The sequence below is a fragment of the Arvicola amphibius genome, chromosome 2 (genome assembly GCF_903992535.2).
Source record: "Arvicola amphibius chromosome 2, mArvAmp1.2, whole genome shotgun sequence".
NCBI classification, from domain to species: domain Eukaryota; kingdom Metazoa; phylum Chordata; class Mammalia; order Rodentia; family Cricetidae; genus Arvicola; species Arvicola amphibius.
Window position 1 is genome coordinate 176,292,090 of NC_052048.2, and position 19,309 is coordinate 176,311,398.

General features: G+C 52.8%; 1 protein-coding gene across 2 annotated transcripts; it reads right to left on the bottom strand.

Annotated features, from left to right (window-relative positions):
• Positions 1-1,013: 1,013 nt before the first annotated feature.
• Positions 1,014-17,670, bottom strand: Impdh1 (inosine monophosphate dehydrogenase 1). 2 transcript variants are annotated; one of them, XM_038318916.1, is made up of 15 exons: positions 17,452-17,670; positions 13,462-13,560; positions 10,658-10,706; positions 8,412-8,513; positions 8,240-8,314; positions 7,794-8,000; positions 7,555-7,642; positions 5,775-5,974; positions 5,067-5,157; positions 4,778-4,873; positions 3,753-3,896; positions 3,503-3,647; positions 3,093-3,236; positions 2,901-2,984; positions 1,014-1,783 (listed from the first exon to the last, which is right to left on the bottom strand). In XM_038318916.1, exons 1-15 carry the CDS (start codon positions 17,619-17,621, stop codon positions 1,762-1,764), a joined length of 1,716 nt encoding a protein of 571 aa, XP_038174844.1. In that variant the 5' UTR covers positions 17,622-17,670; the 3' UTR covers positions 1,014-1,761. The 2 variants fall into 2 exon arrangements, with proteins under 2 accessions (XP_038174844.1, XP_038174843.1); XM_038318915.1 differs by having other exon boundaries at positions 13,462-13,563.
• Between the last annotated feature and the right edge of the window lie 1,639 nt (positions 17,671-19,309).

Genomic DNA, 19,309 nt, shown 5'->3' on the forward strand with positions numbered 1-19,309 from the left:
AGGGTAAGGGCACTAGCTGCTCTTCCAGAGGTCCCGAGTTCGATTCCCAGCAACCACATGGTGGCTCACAACCATCTGTAATGTAATGAGACCGGTGCCTTCCTTGCCAGTAGTACATTGTATGCTTAATAAATAAACCTTTAGCCAGGCAGTGGTGGCGCACACCTTTAATTCCAGCACTTGGGAGGCAGAGGCAGGCGGATCTCTATGAGTTCGAGGCCAGCCTGGTCTACAAAAGCTAGTTCCAGGACAGGTTCCAAAGCTACTGAGAAACCCTGCCTTGAAAAACCGAAAAAAAAAGCCAAAAGAATATTAAAAAAAATCTCAGCAACAAACAAACAAACAAAAAACCCACCTTGGTAGTCACAGGAAATTTCTGGATCATTATCACAAACCACAATCTTTCCCACCCTCTGATCTTCCCTGCCATTGGGGAACAGCCTCCTCTCTGTCCATCTGAGCGGTGGCTATGCCAAGGAAGGACAGCTTTGCAACCACTGCCAACTTCTCGCGGCATGGCGAAACAAAGTGAATGTCTCAGGACCCCTCAACTCTAGAGACCTGGTCTTCACCTAGGTCTTCACCGAGCAAACTGCACTCTCCTGCGAGAACATCCAGACATGTTTTCTAGAAGGTATTCAGAAGCCTTTGGAGAGCAACGTCTGTTCTGCAGGGAGATGGAGGCTGCAAGCCGTCTTGAATCACGGTCAAGAATGGTAGCTCACCCATCTGTCTGCCTTGCTCCACCTCCATACTGTACCCCCACCTGTTCAAGGTTGCAGTAGGAGCTATGATGAACCTTTCTGTGGTATTTCCCAGTTGCAGGAGCTAGCTCTGGACGGCTGCCTCGGGCCTAGGAGACTTCCAATCATATGGCCCACCCTCATCAGGACATCTCAAGTGTCATATCCCCTCATCTTCCTGTAGAGGCCAGGCCCCGACGGGACTCCCAGTTACTACAGGACAGGGGCCAGCCACCCTGTGGTCAAAAGACAGAAACAGGATGACGGAGGTATGGATAACTGGTTGATGTATTTGGATTATTTAATATACAATGATGCAATTGTGACCCCAAAGTGTGCAAAGTTAAAGCCTTCAACTGCAGCTGAGAGGAGAGGGCGGGAACGGTACACCTGGGGACTATGTGAGTCAGGAATGAAGGGCAGGTGGTCATCATCAGGCCCTCCCCAGGTTCAGAGATGGGGTGGGTAGCAGGCTGAGAAGGAGGGCCCATGGGAGCCTCAAGCCAGAGGAAGGGGGCAGAGACCTCCCCCGGCCTAGGTCCGGAACCCAAAGTGCCACATGGCTGAGGACTGCAGTCCAGGGGTGGGCCAGAGGCAGGGTCAGGAGAGCACCATTTCCGGGGGGGGGGGGGGCAGCGAGAGAGGTGCCCTAGAGGAGAAGCCAGGAGGAACCACCTTCCCCGGGGGTCAGAGTTGGACATTAGGCCAGAGCAGACCACAGCAAGAAGACCTGAGGCAGGCACAGGGCCTGAGAGCCAAGGCTGGCTGGGCTCAAGGGGCTGAAGAAGGGAGAGCCCAGAGGATCTCATGGGGCAGCCTGGCACAGGGAGCTACCTGACTCTGTGGGGTTGCCCAGAGAGGGGCCATAGTCCCCTCAGGGACTCCACTCCTCTCCCTGGAAAGGAGCCGGGGAACCCATAGTGCAAATCCTTGGACAGCTCAGTTATGAAGGGAGGCTGTTCCGAGAGTGGGGCCCTGGGGTTCGCTCCCTCCACCGCCTTGGCCTCCACTGCTGTCCTCAGTACAGCCGCTTCTCGTAACTGTGAAGGCAAAGTGAGCAGGAACTAAGAGAAGGTGTGAAGTCCTACTCCCTTCCCAGCGTCCTCTTGCCCAAGATTTGGGAGAGGGCAAGGGGCTATAGGGCTCGCCTCTCAGCCAGGGGGCCAGAAGAGGCAGAGATGGACCTGGACCTCTGTCTTCCTTTGGCCAGGGCTCCGTGAAAAACCATGCCAGTCCCAGAGAAAGCTACGCTCCTTCCAGCCACTGCCACACCTGAGTAAACTGCCCTTGGTGCCCAGGAGGAAGAGGCAGCTCAGGAAAGCAAAGCCATCCTCATGGAGCAGACTTCAACTAGCTCAGCCACCAGTGCCCCGTTTCCGCTGTGTCCCCCATGAATGGTGACTCGGGCCTCTCGTAATGGGGTAGCCCCAGGCCTGGTATCATAGGTATCTCCTGGTACCTCAAAATGAGATTTATGTTTTGGTTGGATGAGGGGCAGTGGTGACCTCCTCCACCATCTGGGAATTAGGACCAGAAGGGTCTAACTGGGCCTATGCCCCGTGATTACGCTCCAGCACGACCTCCCACCCGATTCCCATTCTCCCAGCCCACGGCCCACCCAGACTGCCCCTGCTCTATTCTACGCCTGGCCCCGGCAGCGCAGTTACTTACACGGCAGAAAGGTATAGCTACGGGAGGGTAGGGCAGAAAGAGAGACAAGTTAGATGCCCGCCTACGCTTAGGGAGATGCGTCCTCTTGACCAGGGCGGGCTGCATGCCTACAACTACTGTACCAACTAGCTCGGCCCCCAACCCACAGTCACACCAGCACCGGGCCTGGCATCTGTCTCTCTGCCCATCTCCCCACCAGAGGGCTCATGCCCCCATTTTCTGCCTGCCTGCCTGCCTGCCTGCCTGGGGCCACCACCAGCAAGAGCCCAGCACTACCAGCCCCGGCTACCAGCCACCAAGCTTCCTGAGCAAGCAAAATCTAAGGAGCCTGGGCAGGGCTAGCCGTCAGCCTGAATAAGGGCTCCATGACAAGGTTCCAGGGTGAACTGGGCCCTGTGGACAGGGCGGCAGAAAGGTCACGTGTTCCCTGGAACCTTCAGGCTTTGAACCTGCCCAACCCAGCACCAGCAGAGGCGACCAACTTACGAGTGTAGGCCGTGCACGCCACCCTCTATCTGGGCCGACACGGTCCGCTTCTCAAACTTGAGCTCTCCTGAGTACATCATGGATCTGGGAGGTAGGCAGATGAATAGGTCAGGAGTATCCCAGAAAGAAAAGAGGAGGAACAAGGGAAACCTCCCAAGTCCCTCTACTGCCCCTTCAAGTTACAACACTCACCGCAAGACAGACAGGCTTTGGGCCCCAATATCCTGGCAGCCATGCTGGATCCCCGCTATGAGGTAGGGCACAAACTTCTGAATGGAGCCTTTATCCTGGATGGAGCCCGAGACACCCTGTGCAATCTTCACCTTATCCCCCTCACTGCAAGGAGGGTGGGGAGGCTGAGCCCAGCAGCCCAAGGCAGAGGACCCCACCCTACCTCTCCAGGGTACCACAGTGGTCACAGCCACATACTAGGCAACAACAAAGACAAGATGGCCTCCAGGCCCAGTACCCCAGGCTCTGGTCAGGTCAGGCTGCATCTGCCACTTACACATGTGTGTAAGCTTCTAAGACCGGGGATCCTGAGATAGATAGCTGCCACCTGAGGTCAAGGGCATGCAGGAGCTCAAAGGCACAAGGCAAACCTGAAGTATCGTTTCTGGCTGCTGCTGCTCTTTTCCATGGCATCCAGGGAACCCATGCCCCGGTACTTCTTAAGCCTCACTCCATCTGAGAAGAAGTATTCGCCAGGGGCCTCGGTGGTGGCAGCCAGCAGGGAGCCCATCATCACTACAGAGGTCAGGGTTGAGAGATGAATGCCTCCCCCTCCACAGGATTCCAGCTGTCCCACTGGCTCCCAGCCCCCCTGCCCAATCCTAGGTGCCCCCTCCTCACCTGTGGAGGCTCCAAGTGCCAGGGCCTTGACCACGTGGCCCACGGTCTGGATGCCACCATCAGCTATTACTGGCACCCCGAAGCGCCGGGCATACTCAGCCACCTTGTAGACAGCAGTGCCCTGGGGTCGGCCGCAGGCCATCACTGAGGAAAGTGGGATGCACAGGACAGACATGAGTCAGCGGTCCTATCTCCTTGTGTCTATCACCACTAATGGAGAAGGGATGGGGAGACATGGTGCTTCTGAGGCCTAAGGCAGGACTGAACAGTAGCAGCAGGGGAAATGTCATTCTAGGTGCCTAAGCCACCTACCAACAGTTTCATAGGGGATAAGAAAACAGGACCACAAGACCGGTGGCCTCCAGCATTAGCTGCTGATTCCTCCCTTGGGGTTCCACTTGACTACTACACATGACAGTGTGGGTTTCTTTTTTCTTTCTTTTTTTAAATATTTATTTATTTATTATGTATACAATATTCTGTCTCTGGGTGTGTCTGAAGGCCAGAAGAAGGCACCAAACCTCATTACAGATGGTTGTGAGCCACCATGTGGTTGCTGGGAATTGAACTCATGACCTTTGGAAGAGCAGGCGATGCTCTTAACCACTAAGCCATCTCTCCAGCCCGACAGTGTGGGTTTCTAATCACCCTGGATATTCATAGACATGTTTTCTTCATACCTTAGGCATGATCTGGTCATAAATGCAATCCGAGCCCTCAGCTGTCTTCCAGCACACACCTTATAGAAAAGTGTTACACCAACCTCGGACCCCTAGACACAATCTCCACAGTCAGGTCTGGAAAGCAGGTTGGTCCACTCCCAAAACCCACACGCCCAGTCTACACCACCTGCCTCTTCCCACAACTACCCCAAGACAGGTAAAACGGGTCATCCTGAACCGACCTCCTGAGAAAGGCCTACTGGGGCAGATAATCATGTATTTACAGAGCAAAAGTGAGGTGTGGGGCCACCATGGACAGAGTTCTAAACGGCAGGCCTTCCTCCTGCCCCTACGGGTACCCACCTTCTTGGGTGATGCAGATAGAGCCACAGCCCATGCCCACACGAAGCCCATCCACACCAGCATCAATCAAGTTCTTGGCCTGAGCTGCTGTCACCACTGGGGATGGAAGAAGCAGAAAGAGGAACGTGAGGCTGGTTCCCCACCCTGCCCAGGAGCATCCTAGGATATCCCTCTACCTCCCCCAAACTAAGGTGCTAGGCCAGGCCCATCCTACCCTCAACCCCTTTGCCTGGAACAACGTCACTGCCTGGGAGTTCTGAAGACCAGAGAGGGGTTACCCTTGACTCACCATTCCCCCCAATCACCTGCAGGTGGGGGTACTTCTGCTTGATATAGTGCACCATGGCAATCTGGTACACTGAGTTCCCCTGGGATGAATCCTGTAAATAGGGACAGAAGAGCTCAGGCTAGACAGGCCAGTCCCCTCACTGCAGGAGGCTTGACCGCTGCAATCAGAGGAATCAGGAACCAAAGTTGTCATTCTTTTTCTGGAAAGTTACTTGACAACTCTTAGTGGAGTCTCTCAGAAGGGCCTGCTTCGCCTGTCATAAAGTTTAGCAAACGCCCGCCGTTAACTCACAGGTGCAGCCCATTCCCATTCCCACGACAGACAGACAGACAGCAGCAGCCAAGTGACATCACTGAACTCCTCTGAGCCTCAGTTTTGTTGTCTGTGACTGGGAACGGCAGTTGTAACCTCAAAGAGCGGCTGCAAAAATAAACAAGTGAGTGTCTGTAAAGTTCCGCTCTGGGCCTGGCAAGCGGGGACTTCTCAGTGAATGTGGCTTGTAATTATATAAGGTAAATAAACTTTTTTTGTGAGGAAAGCCCTTGGAGGGAGAGCAGTTTGTTCTGGGCTCTACGATTCACCTAATTCTGACACCAGAGAAGCAGAGAGAAAGAAACGTAAGTGTATGTGTGTTGGGAGGGGAGGGGCGCTCAATAGCGGTGCATAGGACTCACAAGCCTGATACAGAGGAGCCCACCACCCCCTTACTAGTACGATGACGTCAGCGCCAGCCTGAGTGAGCAGGTCCAGGCGGTATTTGTCATCTTCGCGGGTGCCCACAGCTGCCCCGCACAACAGCTGTTTGTGGGAGTCCTTGGAGGCCAGAGGGTAGTCTCTGTTCTTCTTCAGGTCCGTGCGGGCGATGATGGCTACCAGCTCATCTTGGTCGTTGACTATGGGTAGCTTCCCTAACCAGGAGGAAAGAAAAGCCGGTGTTGGGGTGGCTAGGATGATGGGATGAAAATGGAACCAGAGACCATTGAAGTACCTAAATCAGTCACTAGGCGACAGCACCCACCTCTAGACCTCTTCCCAAGGGACGGGAAGCAAAGAGCCTCCCCGCCCCCAAGCAAGCAAGTTCCTAAGGCTCTTCCTGTCCTGGTGCCTGGATGCTGTCCTGACCACTGACCCATGGCAATATTCCACCATCTGGGCCAGGTCACAGCACAAAATACCCAGACAAGGAACTATGGGAGACTGCCCTGAGGGAGGGACATGGATCTACCCTGCCTATTACAAACCACAAAGAATTCTCTACTAGGGACCTGGGAAGAAATAGCCCCCAGAGATGTAGTGAAAGTTACACAAACAACTTCCCTATCAAGTAAATTTAACTGCAGAACTTTCCCAAAGAAGCCAATTGGTAATTTTTTCTTTTTTTCTGTCTTTTTTTTTCTTTTTTCCTCTCTCTCTCTCTCTCTCTCTCTCTCTCTCTCTCTCTCTCTCTCTCTCTCTCTCTCTGACACAGAGTCTCACTATGTAGCTTTGGCTGTCCTAGGACTCAGGATGTAGACCAAGCTGTCCTCAAGGTTACAGAGATATCCACCTGCCTCTGTTTCCAGAGTGCTGGGATTAAGGGCACATGCCACCATGCCTGGTTAAATGGGTAAATTTTTTGAGGCAAGGCCTTATTATGTAGCCTTGAACTTAAAATCCTCCTGCTTTGGGCTGGAGAGATGGCTCAGAGGTTAAGAGCATTGCCTGCTCTTCCAAAGGTCGTGAGTTCAAGTCCCAGCAACCACATGGTGGTTTACAACCATCTGTAATGGGGTCTGGTGCCCTCTTCTGGCCTGCAGGCATACACACAGACAGAATATTGTATACTAAATAAAAAAAAAAATCCTCCTGCTTCTCTCTCTCTGAAGTATTGAGAATACAGGCATGAGCCACCACACCATGCTCCTGTGTGTAAGTCCTTTTTAAACCGTGTGTGCATGCATGCTATGTTGCACACGTGTAGTTCAGAGAACTTGCCAGAGTGGGTTCCCTCCTTCTGACACATTGGTCCCCGGGACAGAAATCAGGCCATCGGACTTAGGGGCAAGTGTCCTCACCCACTGATCCACCTTGCTGGCTCTCACGTACAACTGACTCCTTACACAGGATGGGGGGTGCAGACAGCGGCACTCCCCAGACCTTGATTTTGTTAAGGGTGGAACCAGGACCACCCAGGTTAGATGCAAACTCTGCCTCTGGACCACAACAACCCCAATCCTTTCCCAGGCTTCCCCAGAACAGAAAGCTCTTTTGCTATGATAAGCACCTCTCAGGACTAGTTGTGGAAATCATACTGAGAAGACACTAGATTAGGAATGCATTTCTGTAAGCCAGTAGCAGAGTATCACAGATCCTGCTCCAGGCTGCCTAGGGTTATTCAAGCTTTTCCCATGACCTAGTGCCATTACTGGGCTAACCTGAAAGACTGAGTGAGAAACAATGAAAGTCCTACTGTAGAGGACGTGGGGCTGGGATGTCAACTCCCTGGTACCTTTCTTGCTGCGCTGCAAGATCTCATTTGCCTCTTTCAATGTCACACCTGCTGGAGCCACCACCAAGTCGATCCGCGGCGTCATCACCTGTGGGGCAGGAACATTTGCCTGCAGGTTGGCAGGTGAGAGAGAAGGAGCCAGACCTCCCTATGGTCCCCAGTCACAGGCATCAGTCTAGGACCCCTGAGGGTAGAGTTCCCTCTGTGCTGCAACTCTGCATGCCCTGCCCTGCAAGCACCTCACTGAGGAGAGTGGTGTGGTCCTTCTCAGCAAGGAAGTCGATGTCTCGGGAGGTAACGATGCCCACCAGCTTGCTACCCATGGTGCCCGTAGCAGTGATAGGGATGCCAGAGAAGCCATGTCGTATCTTGGCCTCCAGAACGTCGCCCACGGTATGTGAAGGGCTCAGGACCACAGGGTCTGTGATGAAACCTTGTTCAAACTTCTGTAGGCAGAAGAAAAGAGCTGCAAGAAATCCAGAGGTGGCGTGTAGCCTGGCCACAAGGGACAAAGGGGACTCTGGTGTAACCACTGAGAAGCCAGAGCCTCTCGACAGGGTGAGGGCCAATGGGAAGAGGAGGGCTGAGCCTATATTCCATTGTGAGGAAGGGCACCTAAGACCCACATCAGCTAGCTAAAGGATGAAGCAGGATGCATCTTTTTGAGGATGGGACCAATACTTGCCTTGACCTTCCGTACTTCATTGGCCTGGAACTCTGGGGTGCAGTTGTGGTGAATGAAACCAATTCCTCCCATGAGCTGGTACAGAAAGGAAGCATGGTAAGAGCCAAGGGCTAGCCTCCTCTGTGCCGCACAGCCCATTCCTGTTCGGTCCCCACCCAGGCAAGAGACTCACAGCCATCGCAATGGCCATGTCTGCCTCTGTCACGGTGTCCATGGGAGAAGAGATCAGCGGTGTCTTCAGTGTGATCTTCCGGGTCAGGGCTGACGTTAGGTCCTAAGGATGGAAGCACGGTCCATTGAAGGGTTTTTATCAGCATTGAACAAATATTCACCAGCATCTGTATCCTGCATAGGACAGGCCCTGGGGGCACAGCAGCGAGTGGTACATCTCTCAGGGAGCTGACTGTCCCACTTGGAAAGACAGACAGGAGACGTGAGGCACATGGACAAGGTCAATTCAGTTGAGATGAAAGCCACAAAGAATACCAGGTCCATAATCCCACGAGGAGGCAGGAAGAAAAGGAATTCAGGCTAGTCTTGAATTGAGGGGAGGGGGGAGGAGAGACAGAGGGGAGGGGAGGCCAAGGTCAAGTGACACTAGTGGCACAGTGAGTGAGTTTTAGGTGACAAGGGCTGGTGGCAAAGGGAGGCCCAGGAAGGCACTGTTAGCCATGTAGGAACATTAATGGCTAAGGGTCTAGAACTCAAGACAAAAGGTCAGGATAGTTAACACAGCATGCACATCCCTAATCCTAAGATCCCAGATCCAAAGTGCTTTAAAACCTAAAGTGTTTGAGGACTGACATGATCACATATGACAGGTCACCTTCAAATGCAGACAAAATACTGTGTAAAATTACCTTCCGGCAGCATGTAAGGTGTGTATACAATAGACATGAATTTGGGGTTAGGTCCATTCACAAGGCTTCTCACTATCCATATGCACATGTTCCCTCCCCTCACCAAAAAAATAAATAAATAAATAAAATCAGAAAATCTAAAAACATTTGGTCTTGCCGGGCGATGGTGGCGCACGCCTTTAATCCCAGCACTCGGGAGGCAGAGGCAGGTGGATCTCTGTGAGTTCGAGACCAGCCTGGTCTACCAGAGCTAGTTCCAGGACAGGCTCCAAAGCCACAGAGAAACCCTGTCTCGAAAAACAAAAAATAAAATAAAATAAAATAAAATAAATAAAAACATTTGGTCTTGAGTATTTTGAGTAAGAGACACCCCACCTAAATACAATTCAGGTGTTTGCCTACACATGGTGTATAAGGCTAGACCATGGATCTTTCTGAGATTCAGGCCAATAACTACTGATCCAACCCCCAAAACCCCCAAACAGACTCTGAAAACTTTTGAGACTCACAGGCTCTTGAAGTCCATCCCAGAGGATGAGCAGGCCCTGGGCCTACGTCTGGAAAAATCACACCTTCCTCTCCCATCATGCCACAAGCAGTCACCACCTCCCTGACAGAGGCCACACTACAAGGAGACCCTTCCTGACCATGTAGATGTCTTCCTAGCCCTTCCGAGCAGCCAGACCAGAGCCTGGCACCAAGCCAGGATGTGCAGTAAACTTGCTAACCTAAGAGGCTAGCGTCAGAAGCCTTCCCGATTGCTATCAGAAGAGAACACCCAGAATAGCTCAAATCCCCCCGCCCGCTCCCCAAATCTGTCGGGGTCAGCTCTATCCACACAGGAGTCCTCGACGTATGAATGATCTGGGCATGTGCAGGCTCTCAGACCTTCTGTGAGAATGGACTTGAACAAGCAGAAATAACAACAGAAATGGGCGTTTTAAGTGGGCACGAACTCAAGACAGAATCACTGCACTGTTCCCTAACCTGATTTATATCACACTCTTCTCAGACTCCCAATCATTCATTGATTGGGTTCACTGCAGGCCCCTCATGGAAAGAAAAGCATTGTGTTTCCTTGTATCTGTCCGAAGTCCTCCCTGCCCATCCCCCCAACCCTAGTCCTACTCCTTCAAACCCTCTTGCCAGTTATGGGTCAGTGCCCAATCACTGAACACTGTATTCAAAGTACCCATAATTTTAGAGCATAATCCTTGCTCAGCATTTCAGACAACAACCAATCCTCACTGTCTAAATAATAAAGCTGCCACTCCCAACCCCTCTCCTCACAGGGCCTCTTCTGAGCCCACGCTCCGACTTCTTCGGTGACAGTGCATCCTCTAAGCCTTTTTGAGGCTGCCACTCAAGACTCTCCAGGATCCCCCAAGCCCAGATGCCTCTGCCCCATCAGCTGTAACCCTTTGCCCCGCGCGCCTGTTCTTCCCACAACAATAAGGGTAATAGCCATAGCACATTCCCAAGGAAAGCCTCTCCCACAACCTGCCCTTGAACAACAAGAACTCAGCCCCCTCCTTGAATCAAAGGAAAAGGTGCTTACCACTTCATCAGCTACGAAGTCTATGAATCCTGGGAGGATCAGGAAGTCACTGTGAAGACAGAATGAGAATGAGTGGTGGGCAGGATGCCCAAAAGGTCTGTCTGTCATCCTAGAGTTAATAGCAGCGTGGGGACGGGTAGAGGAGCAGAGGCTGTCTAATCATCAGGAGTCTTCCCCACCATACCCCCATAATGTCCCGATGGCTTCAAGCTCAATAACCAAAAAACGGCAGGTCTATGAATCTGGAGGCCACCCAGAGTTGTGAAAGCACATAGAAGCTCCCTATATGGTCACACACAGCAGACAGAACGAATGCCTTTGAAGTCTGTTTAACCTGTTGTTTGTTTGTTTGTTTGTTTTGGCCTTTTGAGACAGGGTTGCTCTGTTTAACAGCCCTGGCTGTCCTGGAACTCACTTTGTAGACCAGGCTGGCCTTGTACTCACAGAGATCCTCCTGCCTCTGCCTCCCAAGTGCTGGGATTAAAGATGTAAGCCACCACTGCGTGGCCTTGTTTATTTTTAAAGGCAGGGTCTTGTGTAGTCCAGGCTGGCCTGCTTTTCTACTATATCACCAAAGATAATACTGAGCCCATCCTCTTCTTTGAGTGATGTAATTACAGACATGTGCCGCCATACCCGGCTTCCTTTTTCCCTTTTAAAACAGTATTTCACTATGCTGTCTAAAATGCTCTTGATTTATGATCCTCTTGCCTCAGCCTGCTGGGATTACAGGTATGTGCCATCATGCCTGGTTTGAGATTTCTGTCTTGACAGGTATGGTGATACATGCCTTTAATCCCAGCATCCAGCACACGGGCAAAAGCAAATGGGTCTCTTGAGTTTGGGGCCAGCCTAATCTACAGAGTAAATTCCAGACCAGTCAGTGGTACATGAAGAGACCCTGTCTCAAAAAAAAAAAAAAAAAAAAAAAAAAAAAAAAGGCTTCTTAGTAGTACTGATGAAAACAAATATTAACTCAGCACAGAAAATAGAACCTACACTGAGAGTGGTGGCTCATTCCTATAATCCCAGCATTTAGGGAGATAGAGGCAGAAGGGATGTTGAGGCCAGGCTGGGCTACACAAGATCCTGTTTCAAACAAAAACAAAACAGAGAATCTGGGTTGATGGAGTACTTGAGAGATAGAGCATTTGCCTATTATATGCAAGGTCCTAGGCTTGATTCCCAGCCCTGCAGGACAAAAAGAAAACAGAACATCTGAACATAAGTTTGCAGTCAACATGACCCAAGCACAACCCAACACAGCACAAGCTAAACATCCCAGCACACACAGGGCTGGGGCGGCTGAGGCACACAAAGTTCAAAGCAGCTAGAGGGACCCCAGAGAGTTGAGTTCAGGGCATGTTCTGACAGAGCAGGCACTGGGACAGGGGCAACCAAAATACATGGGAAAGGACAGCCAGAAGTCCACACAATGAGGACCAGACAGCGTAAAGCAGCTATCAACGTGAATGTGCTAACAGTCAAGTAAAGCCTAGGGAGGAAGAACAGGCCTGTGTGGTACTTTAGGTACACACTGCCACAGGCCAACGATGCTATGGGCAGTCTTCCTGGAGTCACAGCAAGCCTTGATGGACACACTCCCAAGCAAATGCCCCACACTTCGGGAACACTCTGAGTCCAGCTTAGCAAAGCAGGAGGCCCTTCCCGTACAGCAAACAAAAGCCACTGGGCAGACAGGAGTAATACAATTAACTTGCTGTTCAGGCCTAGAAAGAAACTGAGTTCCCCTACAAACTTCCCTAGAAGACCAGTAAAAATCCTATCAAAGAGCTAGCCCCTCTTTCATCGTCAAAGACTACCAAAGCAGCCAAGAAATTTTATCCTGTGTTGACCTCCCTTGGTGGCCCATTTCCTTCTGTGGCTCACAGGCATTTCCTAGATGTAATCATCCCTCACCTGTGGGCAGGCAGGGGAGCACCCTCCTCGGGAGTGACAGGGAAATTGCCTGCTAAAACAGGAATGCTTAAAAGCCAGGATGGGGATGACAAGTGACAGGCCACAGACACCACTGGCGCTCCAGCACCACCATGCTGCCCCAATCAAGGGTTCTGAAGCTCCTTCCTGGCAGGGACATCGTCCTGCAACCAGGAGGTACAGTTAGTGCCAGGCCTGCAGGGAGAACTGGCCTAGGGCCCACAGGAAAATGCAAACTAAGCTCGAGGCAGACAGGTAGGTCTCTATCTTCTCCAGTATGCCACGTGGAGTGGGCTAGAAGGGTAGGCATGGAATATCCATGAAGGGCACCAGTCCCAACCTGTGGGCAGGTAAAAGCGCAAGTGGACGGAGCGGGGTTGGACATGGGAAGGGCCACCCTACTGCCCAATGGGGCCCCTTCGGGGGTCATTATTCAAACAGCTGCCTGAGATGGGATCCTGGTACCTCCCTGCTTTCACAGTGAGGCTGAGGGAGGAAAGCTTCCTGGATCATGCTGGTTAGAGAGTATCCCTGGAATGGCCACTTCCCGTTTTCCTGCAGGTCCTAAGGCCTCTCCAGGATGGCCAAAATGCTCAGGAGAATAGCAAGGGGGCAGGGTGGCCTAGGATCTAGCCAGTTATCAGTCAAGGCTCCTTGGGCAGTGATGTCGCTGTGCCACGTCCCTCACTATTCTTGGCGCGAGCCTCCTTCCTTCCCTTGCCCAGCCCCCCACTGGCCCCAAGTCACTCTTATTGGGCGAGGGCATCAGGGCGTCAGCGAGGGACAGCCGTGCACGTGTGGGGCGGAGGCCAGAGACCGCAGGGTGGCGGTGCGCGCACCCAGGTGGGGCCATTCCCTGTGCTTACTTGTAGGTGAGGCCATCAGCGTTGGCGAAGAGCTGCTGCGCGGTGAGCCCATCCTCGGGAACGTAGCCGGTGCCGCCGCTGATCAGGTAGTCCGCCATGCTGCTGGGAGACACCGCGACCCGACATAAACACCCGCGCGGGCCACCCCGCTGCCACTGCCTCTGCCTCTGCTGGCTGCTGCTGCTGCTGCTGCTGCTGCTGCTGCTGACGCGCACCAAGGCCACGCTGCTGCCGTGGGCCGGGGGGCGGGGGCTGCGGCTGCGGAGGGACGCCCCGGGCGCCGCCCTCTCCTCCAGCCCCTCCTTCGGGGACCGTGCCTCCGCCCCTCGTCGCACAAAGGCCCTGCCCGGATCGCCAAGCCACCGCTGCTGCACTCACACCCCGATCACCCGCAATGGCACCTCGACTCTTGGCGACCAGAGCCGGGGTTGCGGGAAGGATGTAGGACCAGAGAAAGAGGGGACAGCAAGCCAAGCGGAGACACGCCCCCTTCGCTGCTCTTCAACGTGTACCCTAGAACCCCAGTAACGTACCTCACAGGGTTCACCCCTAGTCTGGGCCCCTCAGGCCACAGAGCTGCAGCAGGAGTAGTTTCCCATTACCTACCATGGGATGAGGGGTGGGGGAGGGTACGTCTAACATGGTTCTGCCTTTTCCCAGTATTCATTCTCCCAACCTTGATAAAATCCTAGCGCCCTGAAATACCAGTGGGAACTTACAATTCCCCAACACATAGATGCTCTGACCCCATGCAATTCCTAAGAAGCAAGCATTTCTTAGCAATGACACTCCTGACATTTGAGAGGCCTCTGCAGTCTTCAAAGTATTTTTCATAAAGGAGCACATATACCCCACAATCTAGTAATGGACGATTACTGGGTCTCCTCTCAGTTCAGAAGGGGAAGGGCTCTATTCTCAGTCCGACTACACACACACACACACACACACACACACACACACACACACTGCACTCATCCTAGTTTCTAAAAGGTCTAGATCCAGGTAAGTCTAGAAAGTTTGTTTTAATTTGGGATAGCAATGTGGAGTGGGATGTCGGGAATGGCTCAAAGGTTTGGGGCTACGGCATAAACAAGTATGCATACAAAGACGGACAGAGGCAGGCAATTAAAAAAAACTGCTACAGAACTTTGGTGGTCAGTTCTGGGTGGTCAGCAAGACCCAGATTTCAGTCTGAGAGACAATAAGATTAGGAGGCAAATCCATTCACGTGGAGGAAGGTGGAAGTGGCCAGAGCGGCCACTGTTACTCGCAGATCAATAGCTTCCACCAGCCACTAGCCTGCCCTCCTGAAGGTCCCAAAAGTTCCACCAAAACTAGATGGAAAGGTGACCCTCTTCTCCCTGCCTTGAGGGCTGTGCGGCTCCTTTACTCCCCATCCCAGGAAGGCTGGGTTTGTTTACCTCTCAACAGTGTGTTGACAGCCAGGCCCAAGGGAGCACTGGCTTCCAAGTCACCAGGTTCTCTAGGGTGCCCAACCTCTCCAGTGATGCCCCCGCCCCTCCCCCCCCCGGGGGGACCCTGCCAGGAAAACATGGGCTGTTCCATCCATGAGCAAAGGGAAAGAAAAGTATCCCAGAGAGTTCAAAGTATTACAGAAGATTGGCAGATGTCTTCTTGGGGGGAGGGTAGTATAACGGACCCCAATCTTCCCTCCTCACCAATGGAGCCCAAAGGGCAGGTCGGTGGGAATCTAAAGGCCCTTGAGCACCAGAAAGGAGAGGAGACCGCTGGAGTTCTTAGCAAAGTAGGTATTGGTATCCACTTGCCAGGAATGTTGATTCTCCAACACTCAGAGACTTACTCTAGAAGCCCAGGCCATATAGGGAGCCAGCACTAGACCCTCTCACTGGCTACCAGGAGTAAGAACAGTGGCATCAGCTGGAGGATGCACCCTCATCATTCTGAACTGCCCTTCCTGGACATAAAAGAAATAGACATAGCCACTATGTCAGTCATAGGCTCTAAGCATGGCCTGTCCCAATGGTCTCTCTGGGTTTCTAAGGAGCCTGCTGTGGGTTGCTATTCCCTGTAGCATGAGTCAAGACTGGCTCTGGTTCAGGTTCAACCAAGGCTGGGGCCCAGAAGCGCAGCTGGATTCTCAGGTAACTTTGATGTGACATCTGCCCCAGTCTAGGACTTTGGGCCCCAGAAGAAGAGGCTGGCAAGCTAAGCTATGGGGAGGGTCACCTTCGCAGTGATTACAGACTTCAGGGCCCCATTCTCCCTCCTGCTTTGACCTATGTCAGAGCTCTTCATTACTCTAAGCTGCTGGGCTCAAGGCTGGGTTAGGCTGTCCTTTTCTAGAGACTTAATCCATCCCCCTGGTTTCCCTCCTCCCTCTTCCTGCAATTCCCCAGCTGCTTCCTCCATGGGGAGGAGACACCAGGCAACCAGTGGGGCCTCTTCAGCGCAAGGAAGGGCAGCTGGTCCCTTGAGACTCCCAACCTCACAGCTTCAAGGGCAGGGGGCAGGTCCAAGCCAGCTGCTCAGGGGAATAGGGGAATAGTGTCCAGCAGGGCACTGAAGTTCAGGCAGGCAGCCCAGGGGACTCTATCTGATCTGAGATTGTTTTAGAGGAATGAGATTTCAAAACACATTTAGGGGAGAAAGGGTAATGACAACATTTAGCCTTGGTAAGCTGGGATAAAGGGACATGGATCACCCGGGTTCAAGCCAGAGAGCAGTGACACTGGATTCAAGCCCAGCACTTCTCATAGAACCCTTGCCTCTTCCTACAGCTCCAGGTTGGTGGAGGCAGACGGTAGTCTAGCCAATAGGTTTTGAATCTCATACTGCCTGGCTAGGGCTTTTAGGTTTACATAGGCTCTGCTGAGTCTAAGTGGGTTGGTGGGAGGTAGGAGGGTGTGGGGTTGGCACTAGCCCAAAAGCGATGCGTCTGAGGGGCCGAGGTCTGATCTCTGAAATAACACTCTACAAATCGAGCACTGCTTCTCTCAAACACCCAAGTGCCTTGGCGTGCTTCCTCTCGCGCCGTGGCACCTCAATAACCTCAAGCCCAGCCACCTAGATTTCTATTATAGAAAAACGGATGGGGGTTGCCTAAGTCAGTTCTAAAGAGCCAGCCTGCAACGGCAAGAGGGGCTGGGCTTAACTGCCCCTAAAGCCGTTAAAAGTTCTTATATAAGCCTCCAGACCCTGGGCAGAGCTACCTGGCTAATTCCCCAGACCACCCTCCCCGCAAAGCCCAGCTGCCAGGTCACCTCCCCAAGCTGCTGAGCACCAGCAGATGGGGTAGAGAAAGAAGTCCAAATCCCCTGGACCGGAAAGACAGTAGGATTGCAATTCAAACTGCGATACAATCCAGAGATTAGTTAGTCGCTGTCTCTTTTTTCCAGTTAGTTCCTTTGAGGCCCACTTCACTGACCCCACTCTCTCCAGCGACCCTCCTCCAAAGTTTCCCAGACCCCTGCATGGGGGTCCCGAGTCTTTTGAGGGAGTGAGCAACTACAGCCTCATTGATCTCAGTGCCTGGTGAGGAAGAGCAAGTGCTTTCACCTGGTCCAAGGGAGACACTCAATCCGGACACCCACACCTACTGAAGACAGTTCTAGGAAGAAGAGCTGAGCAGGAAGCAAGGTTGGGTCGGGACCAACAAGCCCTATTTGGACCCCAGAGGTCAGAGCCACTTGCACCAAGCGTCGCTGAGTATGCAGTCTAGGTCGGATACCGAGATAAAATTTTAGGGAACGACAGAACAACCTGCGCCCGCATCTCCCCTGCTCCCCGGAGTAACGCAGCACCGGACTGTTTGCACAGTGCCCGGCTGTATTCCCCAGCCAGAGTCGGGTGTATGGCAGTCTAACTGCGTCTGGGGAAGTTAGAGGTGCAGGCGGTGGAGGGGGACCTGCTTCTGGCCTCCCCCGCAGCGCCACCGGGTCTCCCGGAGCTGCCGCGCCCTCCTCTGCCGCCCGCCCCGGATGCGCCCGCGCGCTTTGCCCTGGGCGTCACCTCTCGGGCTCGTAGCCGGCCTGCAGCAGGCGGGCGCTGTACCGCTGCGCCGCGGTCTCATGTCCCGGGTGTTGCCGGGCTCCCGGCTCTGGAGCAGCGGCGGCTCCGCCTCCCTGCAGCAGCGGCGAGAGCAGCCCGGACTCCGGTGGGGGTGAGAGCGGCTCCTCCATGCCATGCGGAGGCCGCAGCTCTGAGCGGCCGGAGCCTCTCCGCGTGGAGGCTCCCGGGCCAGGTTGGGCAATAAGAGCCCCAGTTCCGCCCCGGAGGGGGCGGGGCCTGCTGCAAAAGGAGGAGCTGGCTGTTTGGGGGCGGGGCTCGGGAGAAGCTGGTTGAGGGGTCCTGGAGTCCACTGGGCTCTGCCCTTGACGCCACACTCTGTCCCTTCCCTACACGCTGCCACAGAGGCTAAGAGTAGGTGGGCAGGTGGCTAGGTGGAACAGAGTGTGTGTTCTCTAAGGACCCAACTGAAGAGGACCTCCTGAATACCCTGTCTCTTGGACCTTCTAGTTTCTCCTTGCCTCATCGGAGGAAAAGGAGGGCAAACACCAGGCTGAGGATTCTTAGGCATCTTGGAGCGCTTCCAATCAGAGTCTGCAGTCCTGGGTAAGAGAGGTGGGGACACTCCATCGAGGTCTACCTATTGAACCGACTCCACCCCAAGTGAGAGAGGTATTTTTCTACTGCTACCGGAAGAAGACCAACGCGATACTGGCTCCCGAAGGAAAAGACCCTAGCCTTGTCGGGCTTGGGATACCCCTTGCAAAGGAATAGGGCCCGGCACAGAAGGTAATCAGATTTGCTCACCTGCTGCCTAGAAAACGCTTCTATTTCAGCTTTGTCACTTATGTCAGCTTTTCAAGAGCGACTCTCCAGAAAGGCAAGGAGAAAAAGAGTTATTGCCTTTGGGCGATTTGTTTGAGGCGGTAGAGTAACTAGAAAACAAACAGCTGACAGTTCTTGGACTGAAGACTTTCTCAAACATCTGAGGAACCAATGATAAACACCGGGTGATCTGCTGGTGCTAAGATCCATTTCAAGAAAGCAGAACGGGAGGCAGAGGCAGGCGGATCTCTGTGAGTTCGAGGCCAGCCTGGTCTACAAGAGCTAGGTCCAGGACAGGCTCTAAAAAAGCTGCAGAGAAACCCTGTCTTGAAAAACCAAAAAAAAAAAAAAATAATAATAATAAAAAAATAAAAAAAGAAGAAGAAAGCAGAAAGCCTTTGTGATTCCTAGTTTTAAGTCGCTAGCCACAGGCTAATTCCACCCTTGGCCCTAAACTGTCCTGCCCCTTTCTGAAAGGCGGGAACCTCAATTGCGAAAGTGCCTCCCTAACATCAGGCTGTAGGGCATTTCTTAATTAATAATCGACGGGAGAAGGCTCAGCCTACTGTAGCTGGTGCCACCCCTGGGCAGGTGGTCCTAGGTTCTACAAGAAAGCGGGCTGAGCAAGCCTTGAGGAGCAAGCCAGTATAACAGCACTCTTCCATGGACTCTGTATCATGTCCTGCCTCTAGGTTCCAGCTCTGCTTGAGTTCCTGACTTCCTTAAGTGAAGGACAATGTGAAAGTGTAAGCCAAATAAACCCTTCCCTCCTTAACCTGCTTTTGGTCATGGTGTTTCATCATAGCAATAGCAGTCCTATCCAGGACAGCCTTTAATCCCAACACTCAAGAGGCAGAGGTAGGAGGATCTCTGTGAGTTCAAGGTCAGTCTGGACTGTATAGCAAGTTCCAGTCCAGCCAGGGATAAACGGTGCGACCCTGTCTAGAAAGAAAAAAGAAAAGAAAAGAAAAAGAAAGAAACAAAGAATGTAGAATTATGACCACACTTGGTAGTGCAGGATTGTCATTTTAGCTAC

Coding starts and splice junctions, on each gene's coding strand:
- Impdh1 (XM_038318915.1), bottom strand. CDS start 17,621: ATGGAGGAGCCGCTCTCACCCCCACCGGAGTCCGGGCTGCTCTCGCCG. Junction 8,514..10,657: donor ACTTCGTAGCTGATGAAGTG/GTAAGCACCTTT, acceptor TTCCATCCTTAG/GACCTAACGTCAGCCCTGAC. Junction 8,001..8,239: donor ATGAAGTACGGAAGGTCAAG/GCAAGTATTGGT, acceptor TTCTGCCTACAG/AAGTTTGAACAAGGTTTCAT.